Raw genomic sequence first — 23,924 nt, 5'->3', positions numbered from 1 at the left:
GTAATGCATTTTTAAATGAATGCATAAAGAAACAACTAAAGGGAAATTCTTTTGCTATTACTATTATTTATTATTTGTAATATCATAGCACCTCAGCACCCCAGTCATGGACCAAGACTCCTGTGTGCTAGGTGCTGTACAAACAAAGAACAAAAAGACAGCCCCTATCCCAAAGAGCTTGCAATCTAAATATAAGACAAGAGACAACAGATGGATACAGAACAGACAGGGGGAGTACAAGGAAACAATGAGATAGTTTTGATCAGCATGATAGTCTGAGGTCTCAGTACACCTATTCAATATCAGGGGAGCAGGAAAAGTGTCATTTTTGTACAGGAATATTCTTTCACATTTCATTTCTAGTTATAGAATCTAGCAGGGCCTATGAAGTTTTCTCAGTATTTCTATAATAAAGCCTCAAGTTCTTTTTTCTTGGGCTGGGGAGGGGCTGCTATATTCAGAGGAATGAGAATCCTCACTACTCAAGGTCTGAAACTAGAATATTTTATCCAAACACCCCCATACTTTGGGAAGAACTGTGTGGCTTAGATCTGAATTTTGCATCTCCACTAGCTTTATACCAATTCAGAATTCGCCTCACTTGGGGAATTCTCAGGTGGCCAGTTGCAGCCATCTTACTCCCACCCCTCCCTTTCCCCCCCCCCACTCAGACAGTATAAAATGTAGAGAAATGGGGCCCAACATTTTATTTACCTCCTCCTTTTCTTACCACATACTAGCAGTATATATTATACAAAAAATGCCTCTAGTATTAATGGAATGTTGCATACTAGGGTGTAGGGCCAGATCCTGCAAACATTTACGATTAGTAGCAGCGCTTACTACTACTAATTTCATGAGATTATACCTGGTAGTAAGCATTTTGTATGGTAGTAAATGTTTGCAGAATCAGTCCCATTCTTTGTAATGACACCATCACATATATTTAATAGATTTTATGTTTAATCTGATATAACAATCTTAAGGTGAAATATGGGGCCTGAACAATTTTAAAGAGTCTATATAACATCACTGTAATGTACTTTTGTGATTATAGCTGCAAGCAAAATATTGCATAAAAGACAGCTAATATTCCTGTCCTCTCATCAAATATCCACTTTGTACTATATTGTTCTGTACCAGGGTTCCCACTGAATGTCTTGTGTCTCCTGCCTCATTTAATTCAACATTTTGATAGCCCAAACCAGTTCTGTAAGGATATAGCAGAGAGAATTGCTCAGGTAGGAAACTTATTTAGTACATTGTACATCATATTAAGTCTTGTGAATATTTTTGACTTGTTCTTAACATAATGTGACATTCATATTTAATTAGGTTTGTCTGGAAGAAAAGAACCCCAAGCTATCAAATCTTGCACATGTAATGACCCTTTATAAAACTCACAGCTATACAAGAGACTGTGCTACATGGGTAAATGTTGTTTGCCGTTACCTCCATGAAGCATTTGCTGACATTACCCTGAGTATGGTTACATATTTGGCTGAGGTAAGTTTTTAAAACCAAACAGTTTTCCATCTTCTATTGACAGACAAACTGAGGGCTAAAGCCTCTTGGATATTCATTACAGATCTCCTATCCTCTGTTCTTACTCACAGTGCAGATATGAGAGCGGAGTTTTGCTTTATGCTTTTTTGAAAAAATTGAACACTAAATGCAAAACAAGTAAAGTCCTCAAGTTGATTACTTGACCTATCCAAAGTCAAGTCAAGTCCTCAAGTTGATTACTTATTAAAGCTGTGCTCGCCGTGAATAAATAGGGTTTTCTACTACACCCAGAACTGGAGTACAAAGAAAGAATGTGTAACTACCTTTATGCATTTGTCAGCCTTTTATAGTTTATAATTATGGGCTAGATTGTCCAACCCTTACTCGTGTTGGTGAGCACTTACAGGAGATAGTATTTTTTGTCATTTCTTTCAATGGGACATAAGGGCTGCACAATCTAACCTAAATCACTTGTTACATAATGATCCATTTCTTGTTATAAATGTCTATGCCTAATGGATCCAAACCCATTCTTTTAACTCCAGAGACACCAATTCTTCTTCATTGCTTCTCTCCCCATTCATCAGTAATGGGTAATACCACCTGCCTGCAGAATTCAGAGGCCATCTAATGTTGCTGGAGACTCCAAGCTGGAGCCCCATTCTTCTGCTCAGGCCACCAGATTTTCTGCTCTGGCAGCAGAACAAGTTGGCCCTTCAGATTTTCCCAACTATTTTGTTCTATAACTTTCATGTTTATTTGTTGCCATGCATGACTTCACTTTGCTTCTAGCTCCTCTCTCTCTCCCTTGAGGTGAGGAATCAGTGGAGTATTGAGGCTGTAATCCTCTGGCTTCTCCAGTTCAACATTTCTCTAGTGAGCACCCTCTGCCCTCCACTGTGGCAGCAGAGAAGCCCTGCAAACATCCAGCCAAGTCCGGGGGGGGAGCTATAGGGAGCTTTCCAGGAGCCACACAGGATAAACTGAGCCCTGCTGCCACAAGCCATCATCCTCACTCTGCCAAGGGGCAAACGATGCTCTGCTGCCACAAACCATTGACTGTCACTCTGCTGATGTACGGGCTTCAGAAGGCTAACTATGCCCTGCTGCCACAAGCTGCTGACCCTTCACTCTGCCAGGGTGTGAGCTTGAGAGGTCAAGCTCTGTCATGCTGCCGCTTTGCTGGAATACAGTCTCAAGAGCATAAGCTGTGCCCTGCTGCCACAAGTTGACCCTCCCCCTGCCAGGTTACAGGCTAGAGAGGATAACTGTGCCCTATAGCCATAAAGTCTCTGACCCTTGCACTACCAGAACATGTGGCTTTGAGTCGGAGAGGTGTGGAGGGCCTCAACCCCCACCCAAAGCTGTAACTCCATCATGGGAGGCTCAACCAGGAGCATGACACTTCCCATAGAGAGGGGAACACCTATCAGCCTGCTCAGGGTTTGCTTTTGCAAAGGCCAGAGACTCCTGAGTTCCAGATAGGCAAAAGCAAGCATCCCCTTTGTAAGGCAGCAGTTCAGATTGTTAATGAGCAAGTGGAGTAAATGTCAGGGTTTAAAACCTTTCTCCTTTTCCTCCCCACCCTGAGAGGGAAGTGGATGCTGGGGCATCTCTGCTTACAGGGGTTCTCTGACAATGCTCTGTAGCAGGTACCCTGCCCCTTTCTTACCCTGCAGCATGTCTGAACTAGCAGAGAAGCCTGTTCCTCCTGCACAGCCCTAACTCAGGCTGCAGTGTAATGGGAATTGTGCCTGTCTAGTTTTCAGTCTGCCAAGGAATGGGGTTAAGAATCTGATGGGTAGGAAGGGGTCTCTCTCTTTGCCCTTCCTCTCTCCGTATTCTGGCTCCACACTAATGCATTGTAGGCCTGGCATGACATAAGTAACTTGCCTCACTTCTTAGTGGGCCGATTGGGAAGGTGAATGGAAGGTTAAGTTGTAAATTAGGGCTTAAGATGCCGTATGTGAGAGTCAGGATGTCTGTGCTAACTAAGATAAGCAGGAACACCCTGGTGCTACAGACAATGGATAAGATTAACTTGGAGTGTAAAGATCAGGTTATACATGAACTGTGCCTGGACAGAGCATGCTGTACAGGGATTGGTTCCTACAAAGTAACCAAGCCAATCTCAAATGTTGCAATGTATAGTGAATATTGTATAGTGAAATGTACTGTGTAAATATATATAAAGGAAGAGGTTTATGTGTAATTTTGGATGTGTGGTATGCTCTATACTCACCTCCTATGCTTGAGTTTGATCAATTCAGCATAGCTTTGCTGTATGCCAAATAAAGGAACCCGAGTGACAAAATGTGGAGTCAAAACAAGTTTTTGGATCGCAGAGAACTGGATGAAGTGTTCTCCAAGAGTAGACAAGGTGTTGTGGGCATGCTGAGTGACAAGGGTCTCTGAGAGAATCCCAGCAAGCCTAAGAAGCACCTTAGGCAGACTGTGACCAGAACAGAGGTATGCAAAGACTCCATTCCCTAGACAGCTGCATCATCATGGAATTACAGGGAGGAAAATGAGAGAGCCCTTCCCGAGTTCAAATTGACTCCTGTTTTATGGAATAAAGTCACAAGTGATACTAGATCTCTACTAAAGAGCTAACATGGGTGCCTGGAGAGCAGGCAGCAGACATCCTTTCAGGATCCTGTGGCCGTTTAGCAGACTATTCCCACAGTGAAGGTATTTGTACCAGTACCCCTCCTGGGTTGAGGGATCCCTTGACCAGGATGAACAGGGTGCTACCTCCAACCTATAATTAGCCTGGGTAAGCACTCCTCATGTGCAACCTACTGATGAGTGTGTGTTTCAGGTCACCCTCTTTGCCAATGGACAAAAGATGTGAGTTGTTCTAGCCTCCAGCCTCAGAGCTTTGGCTCTTCAGCTCAAGCGGTAGTAGATCATGTTTTAGCTTTGGAGGTTCCCCATTTCAGTCCCCCATGTGTCAGTCATGAGAGTGGTTGTCACACATGCACCATGAAAAAAGTGTTAAACCAAAATGTTATGTAAAAACATAAAGTTTGGGAACCAGTGAAAGACATAGTCACACCTTCAAAACGGAACTTCCTTCTAAAAGATTCCATAGGCCATAACAAGGAGGACACATTGCACAGACATTTCAAAGCCTCAGCTGTAGACATTCAGTCCAAAACTTTGTCTTGTACTTAATAAGGAAAATAGACTTGATGGCAAGCTGGTGACTCATTGCATGGACTGAGAGGTTTCAGCTTCTATTCTGGTCAGATCCTTGATGTGACTTGTGACAAGAGCAGTGTCTCCTAACCCCGTGGCTATAAAGAAGCCATGTTACGCTCATGAATAGCAAACAATCATATTAAACAGATATTTTAGGCATCCAGATTTACAGTCGAGGAGCTCTTTGGGAAAACATTAGAGAAATTAGTAGTTGAAATTGCAAACAGGCCTCAACCCTCACTACCAAAACCAACATAGCAATCCGCTGGTCACTGTCAACACCAAATGTGTTCATGAAGGGACTATTCCCCTAAGAGAGGGAAGAATCTGGAGTAGAAGCTCCTAATGAAACCTGCATGTATTTTCTTCCCAAAGCAACAGAATCCTCAGTATGACAAAGAGAAAATGAGCAATTGTGTGAATTCTCAATTCCTGTACAGGACTCTTCTTTCTGCTCTATCCTTTGCACCCAGAGTCAGAAGAAATGGCTGTTAGTAGTCACAGCCAGGCTCAAGCAGGGACAATATAGCAATCAGTGTCTTGTCCTGAGAAAGAGACCCATTCATAGCTTGCCAGCTGCTTGAACGGATTCATACCCAGGCATGAATCTTGTAATAATTTTACCATCATGGTAAAGATTTGCAAAGATCCAAAACTTGATTGCATCATCCATTGCGTGGCAGTGGTCATCTGTAGACAGTTATCTCTGGTGGCTCAGATTGCTGGTGCACTGGGTCAACCCCTGAATGCTTTTTCTCAATATGTACTTCCAATTCCTTCTAAATACATGGAACCACTCAGCAGAGACCATGCAAATTAGGTGTCATTCCCAGATCATATCCAAATATCCCTTGTGGGCAGGTAAGTATGAGCAACATGCTGAAAACCAACCCATTTTTTACTGTAGCACCTTACGTATGCACTATGGAAGCAAGTCTTGCAGTATGGGGAGCATACTTGGAGACTGATTTCCAAAATCTCAGAATATATCCTTTTAGTTCTCCTCTTCAACAGCCCTATCAAATCAATGTGTGTACAAAAACATATAAATGTGACCACATGGACTCAGACCAGTGGTCCATTGAGTCCAGGATCATAGCCAGCACTAGCCACTTCAGAGGAAGGTGCAAGAAACCCTGTAGTGGGCAGTTATGGTGTTCATAGGGGAAGTTTTTACTTCCCATTAGAGGTTTGCTTAAGACTGAAGCATGCATGTTTATATTCCTTCCAAAGCCAAGGGGTAAGCAGAGGTCAGAACCTCTCTGTGATAAAGGAAATAATGTCCTGGGTAGAGAAGAATGCTGTTTTTCAAGACAGTTCACATAAAGGATGCAGAAAAGAGGAAAAAGCAGAACTGAAGTCCCACCTCATCCCACTCCACCGCTGCCCCAGAAGGCACTTCAGACTTGATAGACAACTAAGGATCCTCCATTGCACCTGCAGAAAACACCAGTCCTCTCAAATTCTTTCATTTAGACCTGGACAACTTACAGTTAACAGGATGGGCATGGGAAGAGAAATGTAGTTTGAGTTTCTCCATTAGCATAATAGATATTTTTTGGTATCCAGACAGAATTCAACCAGGAAATTACAATGATTGATTTGGTCAAATTACATTTCTGTGTGAGGAGAAACGGAATGCTCTCTGGGGCAAGGGTTATCTTGTTAGTACAGTGCCCAGCCATAGGGGGTCCAGGGCTCTGGATGCTACCAAAATATAAACAATAATAGTAACCACTCATTTACACTAGAGATTCTCCAGGATGTTTCACTGGAGTCCTACAACCAAGCACCAGGGGAAAGTGGGTTCTTCAGACAGGCACATCAGACTCCTTATCTGAGTATCATCAGGTGTCAAAATTAATCAAAATAACAGATTAGACAAGTCTGTGGCTGGCTTTTTTTACTTGCCATCACCTCCAAAAGATAAGGTTGGAATTAGTTCCTCTGTCCATACAGAACCACACTACTGTTGTCATGAGGAAAAAAGATACTTGTACTGCTCCAGAAGCCTTTCTCTTCAGATGAGTTTTTATTTCCACAGTTACTGGTAAATAGGGTTCCCCCATCATTTTGTTCTATTCCTTTGCACCCCTTTGGAAGGTTGTGGCATATATGGGCATTCTTAGAGTTCTAAAGATATTTTTCAAGCATATGGAGTATACATGCCAATTGTACCCTGTTCATCTCATCCGGTCCAAAATGCCAAGTTTTTAGGACCTCAGTGTTCCTATAGGTGCAATGTTAAAATCCTGCACCAGTTGGCATGCTAGAAAACCAATTACAAAGGAGTCAGGGCTCACTCTGTGAGGTCCCTGGTGGCATTGTGGGTAAAATGATATGAGCCTAATCTGAGGAAGATTTGCAGCGTGGATTTCCATTCCCCTGCAGAGGCATCCTTTGGTAGGAAAGTGTTGATGGGTCAGTTCCCAAATAATTCCTTAAATTATACAGCTCTTAATCTATATGGGGGGAATTCTTGTTTCTGCCTATTATTCTACTGTGATCATAATTAAAACTCCGTTTCTCCCCCCCCCCCTTTTGTGATTCATTGTTCACTACTTCCCATTATTGGTGAATGAGGAGAGAAGCTGTACTGCAGAATGAAAAATTTCTTACCTGGTTATTTTCTTTCTGCTAGGAGCTTTTCTCCTCATTGAAACCAAACCTACTAATCTGGGAAATGACTGGAGTACAATTTGTAAAATTTGAAATTTTTCTCTAAAAGGAGACTTGGACATATAATGATCTTAAGTTTATTTACATATTATATCAAATTGTTGTGTTAATGCTAATAATTGACTGCTGGAGTATATCTGCAGCTTTGGGAGAACTTTTCTGGCAGCCAGAGCTGAAAGGTGGGGCTTAGTCCTAGAGCCTCCAACAACATTAGGCCACCTCCAACTTCCACATGTGAGAGGTATTACCTGTTAGCAACGAATGAGGAGAGAAGCCACTAACAAAAAATGTTTAGATCAGAAATTTCTTATTCATGTGACACACAAATCCTTAAGGCACTAATCTTTGAAGCCAGTGGAACTAGTCACATTCACCAGGTTAAGCATAATCATGTTTGCAAAATCAAGATCTTGTACTCCTGGATGCAGATACAAACATTCCAGAGTTTGGGAATATTTAAAACTATAGGATTAGTTTAGGCTCATCTCTATATTAATTTCTACTGTGAGAGAGACCAGGCATTCCATCTTCCTACCTAGCGAATATGTGTTTCCATGGAAGCTATCACTGGAGAGCATTGGTAGTAAAATTTATTGGGTAAATATAATTTGCTGTCTGAATAACAGTGGTCTAATTCTTTCTGCCTGTGTTTCCTCAACCTTTTCCTCAGACTTCCAGCCAAGGAAAAAATAAAAAGATGTTTGGCTATTTTTTATTGGCTGTCTCTCTCAATTAAATTCTGAATTTCAGCTGCCAGCTTATTCTGTCCTTGTACAGACTTTCTGGATAGCTTAGAATAGGAGTACTGGGCAGACAAGAAGCTTTGTTTCATTATCAGAACATGGTTAATTAGCTCCAGACTCCATAATTTACCTTTTGTAGTTTGTCTTGTTAGTAACATCATCACTAATTATTGTAACAAGAAATTCTAAAATTATTGTTTTTCAACTAGGGAAATGCTGTCTGTACATGACTGATATTGGTGCTGTTTTATTTGAGAAACAACCTTTCAAAATCCAGTTATTTTCACTTGTTTTTTCATAGCTACTAGAAAAGGGCCTTCCCAGCATGCAACAGTCCCTCTTGCAGATGATCTACAGTCTTCTTAGTTATATGGACTTGTCAGGTATTCCTGTTAAACAATTTAACATGGAAGTGTTAAAGACAATTGAAAAATATGTGCAGGTAAATATTGCATCTTCCTTATATTAAAATATGAATTGAACAGTAGTTACTGTGAAATATTAAACTTTCATATAGGAACTTAGGAATTACCACATTGACACACAATATCTAGTCCAATATTCTCCCTCTGTCTCTGCTATATATAATAATGTATCTATTTGCAAGTAAATGCAAAATTGTACCATGATACTATGGCAGAAATCTCTTCCTGACCTAACTGGTAATTAATTCATACTCTGAAGTATGAGGGTTGATGGTAGTCCTGTAATTTTTTCCTTCTCGTTTAACTGCAGATGTTATTTATATAAGTGTCCATTCATTTAAAAAAAAAAAAACCTTTATTCTACTAGCACTATTTCTAGAACTCAGTTTTGTACTGAATTCCAAAATCTATGAATGATTTCAATATTTAACTTACTTTAATTGTGTCATCACTTTTAGTCTTTGTTAAGATTCATGGTTAATATTATGGCTGTAAATGTATTGTTAATTGATGTACATTCTTATTTCGCTTTGTTTTGACAAAAACAATATCTACTTCTAGAGCATTCACTGGAGAGAAGCCTTGAACATCTTGAAGTTGGTAGTTTCTCGCTCTGCCAGCCTGGTTTTACCTTCCTATCAACACGGTGATCTTTCAAAAATGGAAATACATCGAGTGTGGAACAGTGCTTCAAAGGAACTGCCAGGGAAAACTTTGGAGTTTCATTTCGATATTTCTGAGGTACTATATATATATAACAAGGAAATTCTACTAATTCAGACCTTAATTTCCATCTTAGTTCTTTATGAAAGTTGAAGAATTGGGAAGCAGGGAAAATTTCAAGACATTATCTTAAAAACATTGTTTTAGATCCAGAGTTAAACTTAATGACCTATATGGGAAGACCATGTTCTTCTTTGAGTAGTGTGCCTCTGGGTGCTTCACTTACGGTGCATAAACACCTTTGATTGTAGATTTTCATTAGCAGCATCTGTTCAGCCCACATATGCGCCGTTGATATCCTTGTGCCTCACACCATGCTGCATGGACGAACCACCCTCAGTTCCTTCTCAACCACCTAGGCATGAGTGACTGATCTCTTGGGACTGGGAGCAACCTGAATATTTTGTGATTGTTTGTGTAAGTGATATGTATAACTAAGTCCAGCTTGCTTGGGTGGCAAGATAGACTGGAGAGCCCAAGGGAACTGTCTGTGACTCCAAGGTAAGACTCTGACAGTGATCTAGGAGTTCACATTTGTTCCTGGATTGGTGAAATCTAATGATAGAACATACCACTATTTTGGGTTGTCTGCTCTGCTTTTGACAGTCTACCATGAGATTGGCACTCTCGGTCATGAGTCACTCCAGACAGCATGACAGAAGTGATAACATCGGGCTATACCATCCATTTTACTGCCCTCCCACCTCCTTGTTCCCCTTCCTCATCCATCTATAGGGACCCCTGTCATGACTCCCTATTAAGACAGGAATTAAATTCCCTTCTTTGGTTAGTAGCAGTAGAACCAGTCCCTGCTCAGCACAGGGGGAGAGCTTTTTATCTGAGGTATTTCCTCATACCATAGAAAAACAGAGGGTGGAGACCAATCTTGGATCTCAGACTCCTAAAAAAAATCATAAAGTCTCAGAAGTTCAGGATGGTGACTCTGGCAGCTATAATTCTTTCTCTAAAGTCAATGGATTAGTTTTCAGCCCTTGACCTTTAAGACACATACTTCTATATAGCAGTACACCTGTCTCACAAAAAGTTCCTGCATTTTTTTCATAGGCCAGGATAATTTTCAGTGTCAGATCCTGTTTGGCCTCTCCTCGGCTCCGAGAGTGTTTTCAAAGGGTCTATTGGTGGTTGCCTACTTGCGTCATCAAACGATCACAGTATTCCCATACCTCAGTGACCGGCTGCTCCAAGGATCAATCATACCACAAGGTGTCATCTGCCCCGAAAAAACACTTTCCCTGTTCTTAGATTTGGGCCTGCAGATGAATGTGGAAAAATCCACACTGACTCCCATTCAGAACATACAATTTATAGGGCCATCCCTGGCTCTTTAGTAGCCAAGGCCTTCCTTCCCATGGACAAGTTTGTAACATTATCAAAGCTTGTCAGAACTATTCAAAAGAGCCCTCAGACTTGAGTCAGAAATTCTCTGCAACTCCTCGATTACATGGCAGCTTGTACCTTTGTGTCCGAACATGCAAGGTTACATCTTTGCTATTTCTAGAAGTAGAGGTGATACATTGGGGGCATGTGGGGTCACATACCCCCCCCCCCCCCCGCCGATTGCTTGGTCACATGGTGGACTGGGCCCTCTCCCTGCACAGCAGCTGAGCCGATGAACTGTGCCGGGCAGAGAGAGAGACAGGAGCAAAGGAACAGCTGGGAGCTGCATGGAGGAGCTGCTCCTTGCCTGGGGGTCGTGACTCAAGCTGTTCTAGGGTTGTGCCCCTCCTACCCCCATCAGCAGGCATGGATCATCTGTGCTAAGGGGTGGCTCATCAGTTTACTCATCAAACAAACACAGCCTAGACAAGCAGATGTCAGTTCCCAAGCAGGTAAAGCATTCCCTGGACTGGTGAAAGGTTCATCGCAATGTAGGGGCAGGCATTCCTTTTCTTCAACCAACACCAACGGTAACCACGGATGCTTTCACAGTACAGGGGAAATGATCACCCCAGGAAACCTCCCTCAACATCAACCTGCTGGAGCTCACAGCAGACAGAAATTGGTGTCTTCATTTTCTGCCTCTCATCAGGCACAGATCCATGAGGATCATGATGGACAACATGGCCTGTGTGTTCTGTATCAGTCAGCATGGGGAAGCGAGATTCCCCTTCCCTCTGTGCTGAAGTGATAAGGTATGGAACTGGTGCATAAAACATCACATAGGAATCTCGCAATGTATCTTCCGGTCAAACAAAATGTCATGGCTGATGCGCTCAGCAGGTATTTTTCCCAAGACTACAAATGGGAGCTGAATCCCCAGGTCCTGGTCAGCATTTTTCAGATTTGAGGATTACCAGAAGTGGTGCATTTTGCAACAACTGTGAATAAAAAATGCCACATATTTTGTTCAAGGGGAGGGTTAGGTCACTATTCCCTGGGAACACCTTCCTACTCCCTGGGAATGGGAAAGCTGTTTTATGCTTTTCCCCAGATGCTTTTGATCCTCAGAGTGGTGAACAAAATCATATAGGATGGGATTAGAGTCATTCTAATAGCCCCAACGTGGTCGAGGCAAGCGTGGTTTCCTTGCCTGCTCCAGCTAGCTCTCTGTCCACCAATACATCTTCCAATCACTCCTCCACTCCTCTACCAGTTGACTGCTGCATCCCAATCTCAGCCTCCTCTGCCTCAAGGCGTGGTTCCTCGATGGTTTGTGGGGCTAGAGTCATCCTGTTCTGCAGAGCTACAACACGTATTATTAAACAGCAGGAAAGATTCTACTAGAAGTACTTCAGAAGTGGAGACGATTTAGTCACTTGTGTGAACTCCAGGACATTGACCAGCAATGTGGCCCGCTTCTGCTTGTTGTGGAATACCTTTTGCAGTTAAAGAAAACAGGGCTATCACTTAGTTCTCCCAAAATTCATCTGGCAGTCCTAACAGCTTTTCATACTGTTATTGAAAAGTTCTCCATGTTTTCTCACCCTGAAAACATAAGGTTAACGAAAGGCCTGGGAAATTTCTGTCCACTGGTTAAAGGCCCTACCCCTGTTTGGGACTTTAACCGGGTTCTTAAAAGTCTCAGGAAGCCCTCCTTTGAATGGATCTGCTCCTTATCGAATTTGTCTATGAAAACAGTCTTCCTAGTGGCTATTACCTCAGCCTGCAGAGTTGGAGAGATTCGGGCCTTAATGGCAGAACCTTCTTTCACAGTTCTCTACAAGGATAAGGTTCCTTATGTCCACGTCCCAGGTTTCTTCCTAAAGTGTCTTCTGAATTTCATCTGAATCAGATCACTTACCTGATAGTTTTCTTTCTGAAACCACACAAGTCCAACGTGGAGACTGTACTCCATACTCTAGATGTCAGAAGGGCGTTATTTACATAGGACTAAATAATTCCTTAAATCCCCTAGACTGTACATTTCTTTTGCAGACAGATCAAAAGGATCTGCAATTTATACCCAAAGGCTATCAAAATGGATTTTGGAGTGTATTATAGCTTGTTACCAGCACTTCCCTCCCCACCCCCCGCCTGGCGTGTCAGCTCACTCAACAAGGTCAGAATCTACATCTATGGCTCTAATTTAAAATGTCCCATTTGCTGAGATCTGTAGAGCTACTACACAGTCTTTGGTACATATCTTCTCCAGACACTATGCTTTAGTCAGTGCCTCCAGATCTGAAGCAGCAATTGGCAATGCAGTTCTTTCCTCGGTAATGGACTTGACTCTGAAGTTCCCTGATAGGATACACCTTGGGAGTCACCTGAAGTGGAGCACCCCTAGGGACACTACTTGAAGAAGAAAGAGAAGTTACTCACCCTGTACAATAACTGTAGTTCTTCAGGATGTGTCCCTCTATAGGTGCTCCACTACCAGCCCTCTTTCCCCTCTGCATTGGAGTTTCCATCTGAGACTTGGCAGTGGAGAAGGAATTAAGGGTGGTTTGCCCACGCAGCCTGATATAATGTCAGTGCAGGGCACAAGGATATCAACAGCGAATGCGCGGGCTGAACAGACACTGCTAATGAAAATCTCCCATCGAAGGCACATGGGCTGCACACACACCTGAAGTGGAGCACCCCTAGGGACACACTATCTTGAAGAACTAGAGTTACTGCACAGGGTGAGCAACCTCTCTTTTTGGTTTTGGTTTCAACTTATTTTTTAAGAACATGGAATTCCAAGGGAAAAACTCTTAATAAAAAAAAAAAAACCTGTGGGGGAAAAAACAAATATATATAGGGTGTGTGTGTGTGTGTGTGTGTGTGTGTGTGTGTTACATTTCGCATCTTTTTAACATAGCTGTTGACTTGGTTAATTTAAATACAAATTATAATAAACTCTTCTTTTTAAAAATGTACAAAAATATGTTACCTGAGTAACACCGTATTATCTAGTTTCAGACTGGAGTCTTTTGACAGGAGATATTTTGACCATGCAAACACTTACTTACATACTTAACTTTATGGGACTTCACCTGATTAAAGTTAATCACATGTGTGTATGCAGAATTGGAGACTTATTCTTACAACAGCTACTGAGAAACAGGGTTTATAAAGGAAACACTACCACAAAAGGATATACTTTTAGTATTTTTCCATAAAGGTTTTCTCACTCTTATTGTCCTGGGCTCTCTGAGCACTCTGGCCTGATCCAGCAAAACATTTCAGTATGTGCGTAAGTGGTCTGCTGGATCCAAGCCAGAGTGCTCAGCACCCTGCAGAAAAACCCCTGTAACAACAGCCTGTGTTAAAATAAGTTTATTTAACAAAATTTGCTTTTCTCCATTGCCTGTTCAGTAAACTCATTTATTACTGTAAGTTGCTCCTGAATGCTGAGGTGCTGGCATTGTTGGGGGCAGAGACACTGTGAAGAATATATGGTGGAAAAAATAAATGTAAAGATTTATATGGGGCTTATAAACAGAAAAACAAAAAATAGGTAAAATTTTGGGCATACCTGTCTTCAGAATAACATTCATCTGCAAGTGAGCTAACAGGTCATTAACATTATTCTACATAATGCGGCTCTATGTTATTTCAGACTCCAATTATTGGGAGACGATATGATGAGCTACAGAGTTCTGCTGGCCGAGATGGTAAACCCCGGGCAATGGCTGTCACTCGAAGCACTTCCTCAACCTCCTCAGGTTCTAATTCCAATGTCCTCGTTCCTGTGAGCTGGAAAAGGCCTCAGTATTCTCAGGTAGAATTCCCACTAAGTTCCTGTAATGGAGCCCCCTATTCATTAAAATATGCCTGCAGCATTGCTCCTGATTGTGACCTTGTTTTGCACTATTGGATTTTGTTAGCTGCCAGCTAAAGTAAAACCATGCAAATATATTTATTTATTTATTGCTACTGTTAAGCATATTGGAGATTTGAGATGATTAAAAAACTTATGCATGTGCTTAATTTCAAGATCTTTAGTAGTCTCAGTGAAGTTATACATGTGTTTTAGTGCTTTACTAGTTTAGGGCCTAATGAAAAGAATAGACCAGTTTTTAAATTTTTTTAAGTACTGAAAAAATATTAGCTGCTGCTTTTATCTATTTCCATGTATGTGTAGTTGCTCTAAAATAATTTCTTTAACATCAAACCAGTGAGTCTCTGATCATAGTTTTTCCTAAAAACATATCCTCTAGTTTCCAACAGAATGAATAAAGAATGATGCAAAAAGAACAGGAGTACTTGTGGCACCTTAGAGACTAACAAATTTATAAATTGTTAGTCTCTAAGGTGCCACAAGTACTTCTGTTCTTTTTGCGGATACAGACTAACACGGCTGCTACTCTGAAACCTGTAAAGAATGATGCTAAAATTAAATTTTTTTTTTTCTAGAAAAGGACAAAGGAAAAGCTGGTACACGTCCTTACCCTGTGTGGTCAAGATGTGGGGCTGAGCAAAAACCCTTCAGTGAGTCTTGCTTCATTGACTGTTTCGTCTTTTGTTGTTTTTGTATCTTTAATTTTAAATATCAAGAACTTTATCTCCCTGAATTTCAGAGGTGTTTTAATTTATTCCATGTCACAAAACCATCATTGTAGTTAGCACAGTCTGGCACATGTTGCATTTCTCAGCATAAAGGACAGTGTTTGAGCATGGAGCATAAACAGCCCTCTCACTTTTAGAGGCTGTTCTTCCAGAATAGGTTATGAAGCAGTTCGGTGGAGCGTTGTTGGGATGCTGGCACTATCACTGTCCAAACTTTACGTGTTCTATGGATAGATCATTTTGGTCTCCAGTATTGTCAATCTAGCTCCTTTCAGAAGCCCTAAATTCAATTACAGAAAAAGCAATGAAGATTAGCACCCTTATCATCCCATGAGATAATGATTCTAACATTACTCTTTAAGGAAATGAGTATTGTCTCATGCAGTGGAATGTATAGTGGACTATTCCAATTTTGTTGGTTGATCGTGGGGTTTTTTAAATTTCAAAGGTAAAGATTTGTATTTATTTTCTTTAAAATAATGTTTAAACATTTTAAAAGCACTATATAAATCTTGAGTACTTTGTGATACATTATTACTATGTCACTCTTGCTATTATGTTGTGGATGTGTTCTCAGTTTGAACAAAACAGGAACCCACAGGATGAATTGTTCTCATCTAAACTGCAGACATTGTTCAGTAGGAAAGGAAAAGCTACTGCTGCACAAATTAGTCTGTGTTATGTTTCCTAATCTCTCTACATGCTTAAGCATGTTTAACTAGAGGTTTTCTGGTGAAAGTATTAACTCATCCCCTTGACAATCCTTTCTGCAATGGGCTCTTTGAATTTCATTCCCATAAATGTATATAAACATTTAGGCAACATCAGTCTGCAGCCATTAGGAGGTAGCTATTACATTCTTGGACATGTTCCTGCAGCATGAAGTTGTGTCTTTGTACAAGATTTAATCTCAAGGCACCTGTCCAACATAAATAATAAAAGAGCGTGTTCTAAAAATACCAGCTAAAGGAATTAGGTGTGTACTGGAAATACAGTCTTCTGAATAACCAATTCAGCTTTTACTAACAAGCAACCAGAGGGGAAAGTTTCTCAAAAGAGAAATCTTTTGAATTTTAGGTAATTTTTTCTTCATGTGGTGATTTGGATCTGATTGAGCACCAGACAAGCTTGGTGTCTTCAGAAGACGGAACGAGGGAACAAGAGAACATGGACGATTCAAACAGTGAACAACAGTTCAGAGTCTTTAGGGACTTCGATTTCCTAGATGTTGAACTGGAAGATGGGGAGGTACAGTATATTCTCTATGAAATGGCTTTGCTTAAGTTTTATCTCTGGCTAAAACACAGTTTAACACTTCTTATTACTAAGTAATTCACTCTTTATAACATAAAATGTAACTATATGATTCTAGATTTGATTTTCAATAAACGTATTTATAATGTTCACAGTGTTGTGACAGTAGCTTAACATTGGCAAGCTACCACACCTTCCTGTCTGAACCCACTTTAATACACACTGCAATTACTACTGAAAGGCAAAGCTGCAGTTCTAATGACAACACAAATATCATGTTTCTGTAACTTGAAGGTGAAATTAAAAGCTTTGAAACGCAAGTTGTTGAAGATCCCAAATTGTTAACAAAATATATCTGCAGCTTTTAAGAATTTACATTATAAAGCAAAAAAGTTTAAAATCAGTTCTTTCATCAATAACCTGCCAAAACCTGAATTCAAGCCCTCAGGGTTCTGTTACTCCTGCAACAGTTGATGAAATCACTAACATCTGAGCACTTAAAAGGATGCAGTTTCTGCTCTGCCTTGGGTGTCAATGATTTCATGGCTCTTGCAGGAGCAAAACAGAGCCCTGAGGCTTGAGATCAGGACTTGGCAGGTAAAGCCTGTCAGTTCACCTTTAATTACAAATGCTTCAGGGGAACTTCAATCAAATATACATCATACAGTTGAGGGATAAGGTTGTTCTATTCTTTATTTTGTTTTAGTTTTTTTAAACCATTTAACCCTTGAGCAAACCTGTTCCAACTGAAAATAATCCTTTCCATTTGAATGGGAAGGGACAAGAAATGCATACCCAGTGTTGTACATGTCTAACAATGTTGCTACCATTTAAAAATTCAGAAACTATTGGTCAACTATTTCCAAGTATTTAAAATGCAGATCTTTGGCCAGCCTGACAGTTCAGCTGGTAGCACATCTTGCTACCGCTGTGGAGATCCAGATTCAACATTTATAGCCTCGAGACTAAAGTGTGTGCAGCAGAGCTCACAAGCACCTTGCTGGCACATTTCAAGCTGTATTACAAGAAGCAGTCATCCTTCTCCATTGTGAACTCAGGTGTCATAATGCCTGTGATTATTTTTTTTTAATCAAGAGATAGAAGAGAGAATGAAGGGATGGAGCAGACGGAGCTTTAGTGTGGGTTCATGTGTTCAATTGGACTCTCAGAAATCATGAAACCAAGGGTGCAAAACCAGGGAAACATACACTTTCCCTGGCCAGATAAGTAAAGGAGGCCCCAGGGGTGGTTGGAGAATGAACGCACCCATCACTCATCCCACCAGTGGTATTTCCTGTCCCACAGGGCTGAGGCTGTCTCCCCATTCTGAATGTTGCAACCTGGTGCACGGGGTCACAGTACCTCTCAGGGATGGCCAGGCCAAACCTAAATGGCACTGCACCTCCACACAACCCCCCCCCCCCCACACACACACACACACACACTCACACAATATAATGTGATTTATAAAATAAAAATTCCAGGACCCCAGCCAGTTCTGCCATTATCTCTACTGCTGTCCGTGCAGAAGACATCTTTTCCAATAGCATTTTACATCTCAGTTCTTGAAATTATAGGGTCACTCTCCCTGCCAGGCTTCACTCACCCTTACTGTTGTCATTCATGACAGGCATTTTCCTACATAACCATTTGCTCTAAAATGCGGTTATTTCGATTTCAGACCTCATTAGGTAGAATGATAGGGGAAAGAGGCACCGTATGATATGGCACTTCCCTCTTTGACCTCTTGGAGGAAAGCACTAAATGTCTCACTGGATGTAGATATCTGACAAATAAAAGCAGCTCTTTCTTGAGCTATCTGAAATGAAGCCCTAGCGTAATTAATCAAGAATTAACAATCCATCCATGCTGATCTCTGGAAGACAGAAAGAGACAAACATTAATTTAGTTCCCATTGGGTGGGAAAGCAAAATCATCTGCTAGGTGCATTCATGGCTAAACTGAATAGCTTGCAGGAAATATTTTAAATGAGTTCTGACTAGATTTACAAGAACAATTTTAATCTGTGGTTGTTATAATAGAGTTCAAAAACTGTTAGATAATGATAAAAGACAAAATATTTTTTCCAAATAACTTTGTTTAAAAAAAAAGCTGTCTGCAGTCATTACAACACGTCTTTAAAAATGTATTCAAAAGATCCCTCCTCCTCATGACACTAAAAGGGTGTCATGAGGAGGAGGGAGAGAACTTGTTCACCTTAGCCTCTAAGGATAGAACCAGAAACAATGGGTTTAAACTGCAGCAAGGGAGGTCTAGGTTGGACATTAGGAAAAAGTTCCTAACTGTCAGGGTGGTTAAACACTGGAACAAATTGCCTACGGAGGTTGTGGAATCTCCGTCTCTGGAGATATTTAAGAGTAGGTTAGATAAATGTCTATCAGGGATGGTCTAGACAGTATTTGGTCCTGCCATGCGGGCAGGGGACTGGACTCGATGACCTCTCGAGGTCCCTTCCAGTCCTATAATCTATGATTCTATGATTCTATGATTACAATGCAATGATAATTTTATTATAATTCGATCAATTATCAGATGATAAATTGGTGTCAGAATCATGAAAGCAGGATTCCAACCACAGACTGAGATTTGAGAATTGCTGCTTCTTTCCCTTCAGCAGTTAAAATCAGATGGAGAAAAAAACTTCAATATTCAGCCAGAGAGCAAAGATTAAAATATAGACAAACCAATTAAAAAATTGTTATTATTGCTATTAGTAGCACTGCTAAAGTAATGCTTACAGATCCAGAACCAGGTTGGCACCTCATTGTGCTAGGTGCTGTGAAGTCCCTGCCCCAAAGAGTTTATAGTCTTAATCCCTGATCCTGCAAAGATTTAAGTATGTGCCTAATTTTAGTATTGAGGCCTAAATTAGTCAATATACGATAGAAGGGTGAGGGGAATGGACGTATCATAAACTCAACAGATTGTGATTGTTAAATTTTGGCAAACATTTTACAGTTCATAATAATAAATAATAATTAATAATAAAATAAACATTCCTAACTCTCTACAAGAGATTAGTCCATGTTATTGAGTAATGGCCATATCATCCCTGGAATCACATGAGCAGCTTCCTTTGAACCAGTGATCATACCAAACATGTAGCAATTACAAAGTCAGATACAAAAGGAGGAAAAACTTAATAGTGTGTTTAGTTCATCCTGGAAAGGATTCTACTGTGGTTTTCCATAAGTTTTGACCATCCCAGTATTGAACTGCTAATGACAAAGCTTGTTCCTAAACCTTAAACAAAAAAAATCAGTCTTATGATACTTGTGGATCAAGTATCTAACATTTCTATTTTTACATAAAGTAAAACTAAAAATACAGATTAAAAAAACCCTTCACTATTTGATAAACTGCTCCACATCTGAAACTTGCATACCAAGATTTAAGCAAGACTGGAGTTATTACTTTCAACTTTGAACGCCTGAAAAGAGGGAAGTATAATGGGAAATATATATTTATTTTTAACTATAGCAACATTATTAGGCAACCCAATAATATATTTCCTGTAATTGAAGCCTCACATCATTATGCAATTCAGTGTTTTAAACAAATACAAATAAAGGGCCAAATTCAGGCCGTGAATAAGAGGTGAGAACTATAGTGACTTCATTGGAACTTTACCCACTTACACCTAGTTTAAATTTGGTGTTCATGAACATGAATAAAACAGTGTTGGAAAGCTCAGACTAGCACAAATGGAGACCGCTATTTTGGAAAGATTATATTATAAACAGGTCAGTGCTGGGTGCATTATGCACAGATCACAAGATATGATTGTTTAGAATTTAATAAAGATTTAAAAACCAATAACATAGTATTTTATTTTTATTTTTTACTTAATGGTAGCATTACAGAGCTAAAGTTTTTCTGATCACGTTATTTATTACTGTAGGGCAAATGTTTAAGTATATGGTATCTTTAATACAGTAATTTTAAATAGATTTTTATTTGTTTTTCTATCTATTATATCTGCTATCCAGGAACTTCAGGTAAGATCATGCTATTTGAATTCCGATGTGCAAGTAGATGGTGTGTATTGTTGCAAATTTGTATTATAGAATAACATCATAGTTTTTTTTTCTCTTTCAGTTTGTGAGTGTGTGTGTGTGTGTGTGTGTGTGTATGTATGTAAGTGGTGTTTCACATGCTGCTTTGCCCTAGAAATATTTTTAGAGCTCTAGAAAAATTGAGTTTAAAGTAATTCAGCTATTTGGGGCTTAACTTCAAATACGTGTGGCTTTGCATTATCGAAGAATATGTGATTTTAAAAATGGGGATTCTAGATGAAACCCCTCATTTCTAATTTGAGTTGCAAAGTTGGACTCTTTTTCTTTTTCAATAACTGTGCACACAAGTAGTACATAGACACTAAAAACAGGAAATATGTTTAGTTAATCTGTCACATTTATATTGTTAAAATGTAGAAAAGCTTTTTGCCTTTGTAGCATTAAACTGCTGATGACTGACTCCTAACTTCCATGTTGAAATTAATAGGTACATTGGTTCTTCTTAGCATGCTGTGAAAACTGGTACATGTGACCTCTTTATAGAAAAGTTTTCAGTAGTCCACAGTTTCCCAGAGTTTTGCTGACTATTTATGGCTCTGATCCCGGAAACATATATGTGCTTACATTTATTCACAAGTAGTTCCATTGAAGTCAATGGGACTAATGTGAGTAAAGTTAAGGATGTGCATGTGTGGTTTGCGGAGTTGGGGCCTAAGTTTTAAACCTTTAACTTTCTGTAGAAAATTGAAATGACACTGAAAGCTATTAAGAGATCATAGAAAATATTATTTGGAGAGCGAGAGAGCCTCATTCATCCTACAGCGGCGGTTCCTGTCTCACAGGATTGGGCCTGACTCCCCATTTTGGGTGTTGTGACCTAATGCATGGGATCACAGCAGCTCTCTGGTTTGACCTGGCTGCACCCCTATCATGCCAAGTCACAACATCCAGAGTAAGAACTGGGTCAAGCCACCACTACAGAATGAGTATGGCGCAGGCTCGCTCTCCAACCCCCTTATGCCTCCTAGCTTCTCCCCTTTACACTAGGACTACAACCCTCCTAGAACCTTCCCCACCATTTGGGAAACAGACACAAGCATATGGACACAGGCATATGGAAAAACATAAGCATATGGAAATACTGTGTTAATCTTAAATCAATGACTAAAACATATCTAATCTACATGGACAACAGTGTATCTATATACATTGCTATTTGTGTGCAAAGTTAATGGAAACATGTTTTGCCAACACTGCCAGGGAAGCTCTTGTCTGAAACAAGCTTAGCACAATTCCTTCTGGCTTGATTCAGGATATATTCTAGTCTGCCTGGTAGAACTGCTTTTTATTTTATTTTTTTTCCCTAACCACAGAGGTCCTAGTTTCAGTCTGGGTTGTGGTAGTGTTTAGGATGGACACACAGTGTGTTCAACCCCTACCCTCCCACACCATAAGATGCTAAGTGATAGAGTACGCTGTCGTATCTGGCCATTGTTCAGGCGACACAATGATCACATGAACTGATCTGTGTTTCTAACAAGTAGCTTTATGGAAAGTAGACGATAATCTCTACGTGCAGCAAAAGAGAAGTTAATAGCCGCTCAAGGCCATCTTTCCTCCTCGTTAATTGTGATAACAAAATTATTTTGTGGTGCAAAAATAGTAATCTGTCTACACGCTCCAGTCTGTCATTGAATTCAGTGTGAAATCTGTATGTACCACTGGAAAGATCAGGCCCCAAATATTTTTGATGTGTATCTCACATCTCCTGCAAGCCACTTCTCTTGTATTCTCTCCTCATTTTTAGTGTCTTCATCTTCATAATTTGTTTTCCTTTCTTTTATTTGTCCCACTTTCTCTCCCCCTGTTTTTCCTGATTACATTTACTGTATGTTGCCCTTCTTTTTATCTCTCATCCATTTTGTTTTTCTTTTCTTCTTTTCATCTTTTCTTCTTTGAGAGATTCCAAAGAGGAGCAGCAGTGGAAATAAATTAGTGCCTCGTTTCTGTGGCACCAGCTGCAAAGTAAAACTGCTGGATATTTCAGTGGAAGTTGGCATCATAAAGACAAGGGCATGACATTAGTCTAGTTCTTGTTACCAGATACCTTGTGGAGGAAGAGCAACTGGTGCAGTTGTCCTGTAGCCTTCAAGCTGGGGGGGGGAAATAATTTTTAACACAAATAAATAGTTTTAAATTATAAAATATTTTTTACAATTCAAGGAAACAAGTTTCCTTAAATGTTGGACATAATTTCTGTTCTTTTCCAACGACCACCCTATTATGTGCTCCCACTTCCATAACATGAAAGACACAATATTCTGCTAAGTCTGGCTTCATTGTCATTTTGCTGCTGTTTGTAGTATATCCCTTAAGTCTACCAAATGTTTCAGTGGGCTGAGCTAGACTAGCATATATTTCTAGAGGTATTTTCTCTTTTCTGCATCTATTTTAAGTTTTGCTCCATCTTTGTTCATGAGAGGTTAGCTTATCGTTGTTATCCAGAGCTTTTTCTCTGAATATCTGTATAACAATGTTCTTTGCACTAAAAGGCAGTGATTCAAAATGCTTAGATATTTTTGCACAAATTCAGTGACTTATTTTAAAATAAACGTATACTTAATTCATTGCTGCTTATGCCTTTTGCCCTGATTTAGCAAGGTATTAAGCAAATGTCTAACTTTAATTATGTGAGAAGTCCAGTGAACATCAGTGGCATTCCTCGTATTCCCAAAGTTAGGTGCATGCTGAACTGGGCCTTTTTCACCTATAAAAATTTATTTTATTACTCAGGAATATATTCTAGATGGGTGTGGGACTCATAAAAATATAATATACTTCATGTGTAATATATAATTTTTCTTCCCATTTATTATTTTAAGACAAAGATTTTTTTTGCCAAATGTAAAATATATTTAAAGGATAATTGTTAACTTGAAGCAGATTCATTTTTTACAATTCTGGTTTCTTTTAGAGCACCATTTTAAAAGTAGGTTTTTACTTACTTTTCCCCCCCTTTAATCCTTTTTCCTATCATAGCTTTTTTTCTTATGTTGATGTCTTTATAAGGGTCTTTTTAGCAAGAGGGAAAATGATTAAGACCCCAAACCTGCAATTGGATCCAAATTGGAAAACGCTTGGCCTTGTGCAGAGCCCCTTTAACCTCAGTGGGCCTACTCACATGAGTAAAATTATGCATATGCTTAAATATCTGCAAGGACTTGGCCTTAACTTGCCCATAGAAGGGAATTAGTGAAACTGACTACATACAAAGTAATGTCAAATGCACAAAGTAAACAAATGGGAAAAAATAGTGTGAAATATTTTTTTCAGTAACTTTATTCATTTATAACAATCTTAGATAGTGTTTGCCACTATTGTCTTGATCCTGCATA

General features: G+C 39.9%; 1 protein-coding gene across 8 annotated transcripts in view; it reads left to right on the top strand.

Annotated features, from left to right (window-relative positions):
• FRY (FRY microtubule binding protein) overlaps nucleotides 1-23,924 on the top strand; it is a 422,104-nt gene that overhangs the window by 340,885 nt on the left and 57,295 nt on the right. For all 8 annotated transcript variants that reach the window (XM_054015341.1, XM_054015336.1, XM_054015335.1 and 5 more), the window contains exons 45-51: nucleotides 1,144-1,241; nucleotides 1,336-1,506; nucleotides 8,434-8,574; nucleotides 9,119-9,298; nucleotides 14,289-14,450; nucleotides 15,086-15,160; nucleotides 16,316-16,486. In XM_054015341.1, coding sequence (XP_053871316.1) covers nucleotides 1,144-1,241; nucleotides 1,336-1,506; nucleotides 8,434-8,574; nucleotides 9,119-9,298; nucleotides 14,289-14,450; nucleotides 15,086-15,160; nucleotides 16,316-16,486 — 998 coding nt within the window. The remainder of the gene's footprint in view (nucleotides 1-1,143; nucleotides 1,242-1,335; nucleotides 1,507-8,433; nucleotides 8,575-9,118; nucleotides 9,299-14,288; nucleotides 14,451-15,085; nucleotides 15,161-16,315; nucleotides 16,487-23,924) is intronic.

Source organism: Malaclemys terrapin, chromosome 1, assembly GCF_027887155.1.
Source record: "Malaclemys terrapin pileata isolate rMalTer1 chromosome 1, rMalTer1.hap1, whole genome shotgun sequence".
In the NCBI taxonomy this organism is placed as follows: Eukaryota; Metazoa; Chordata; order Testudines; family Emydidae; genus Malaclemys; species Malaclemys terrapin.
The sequence above is the reverse complement of the archived record's forward strand: the minus strand, read 5'-3'. Positions and strand labels throughout refer to the sequence as shown.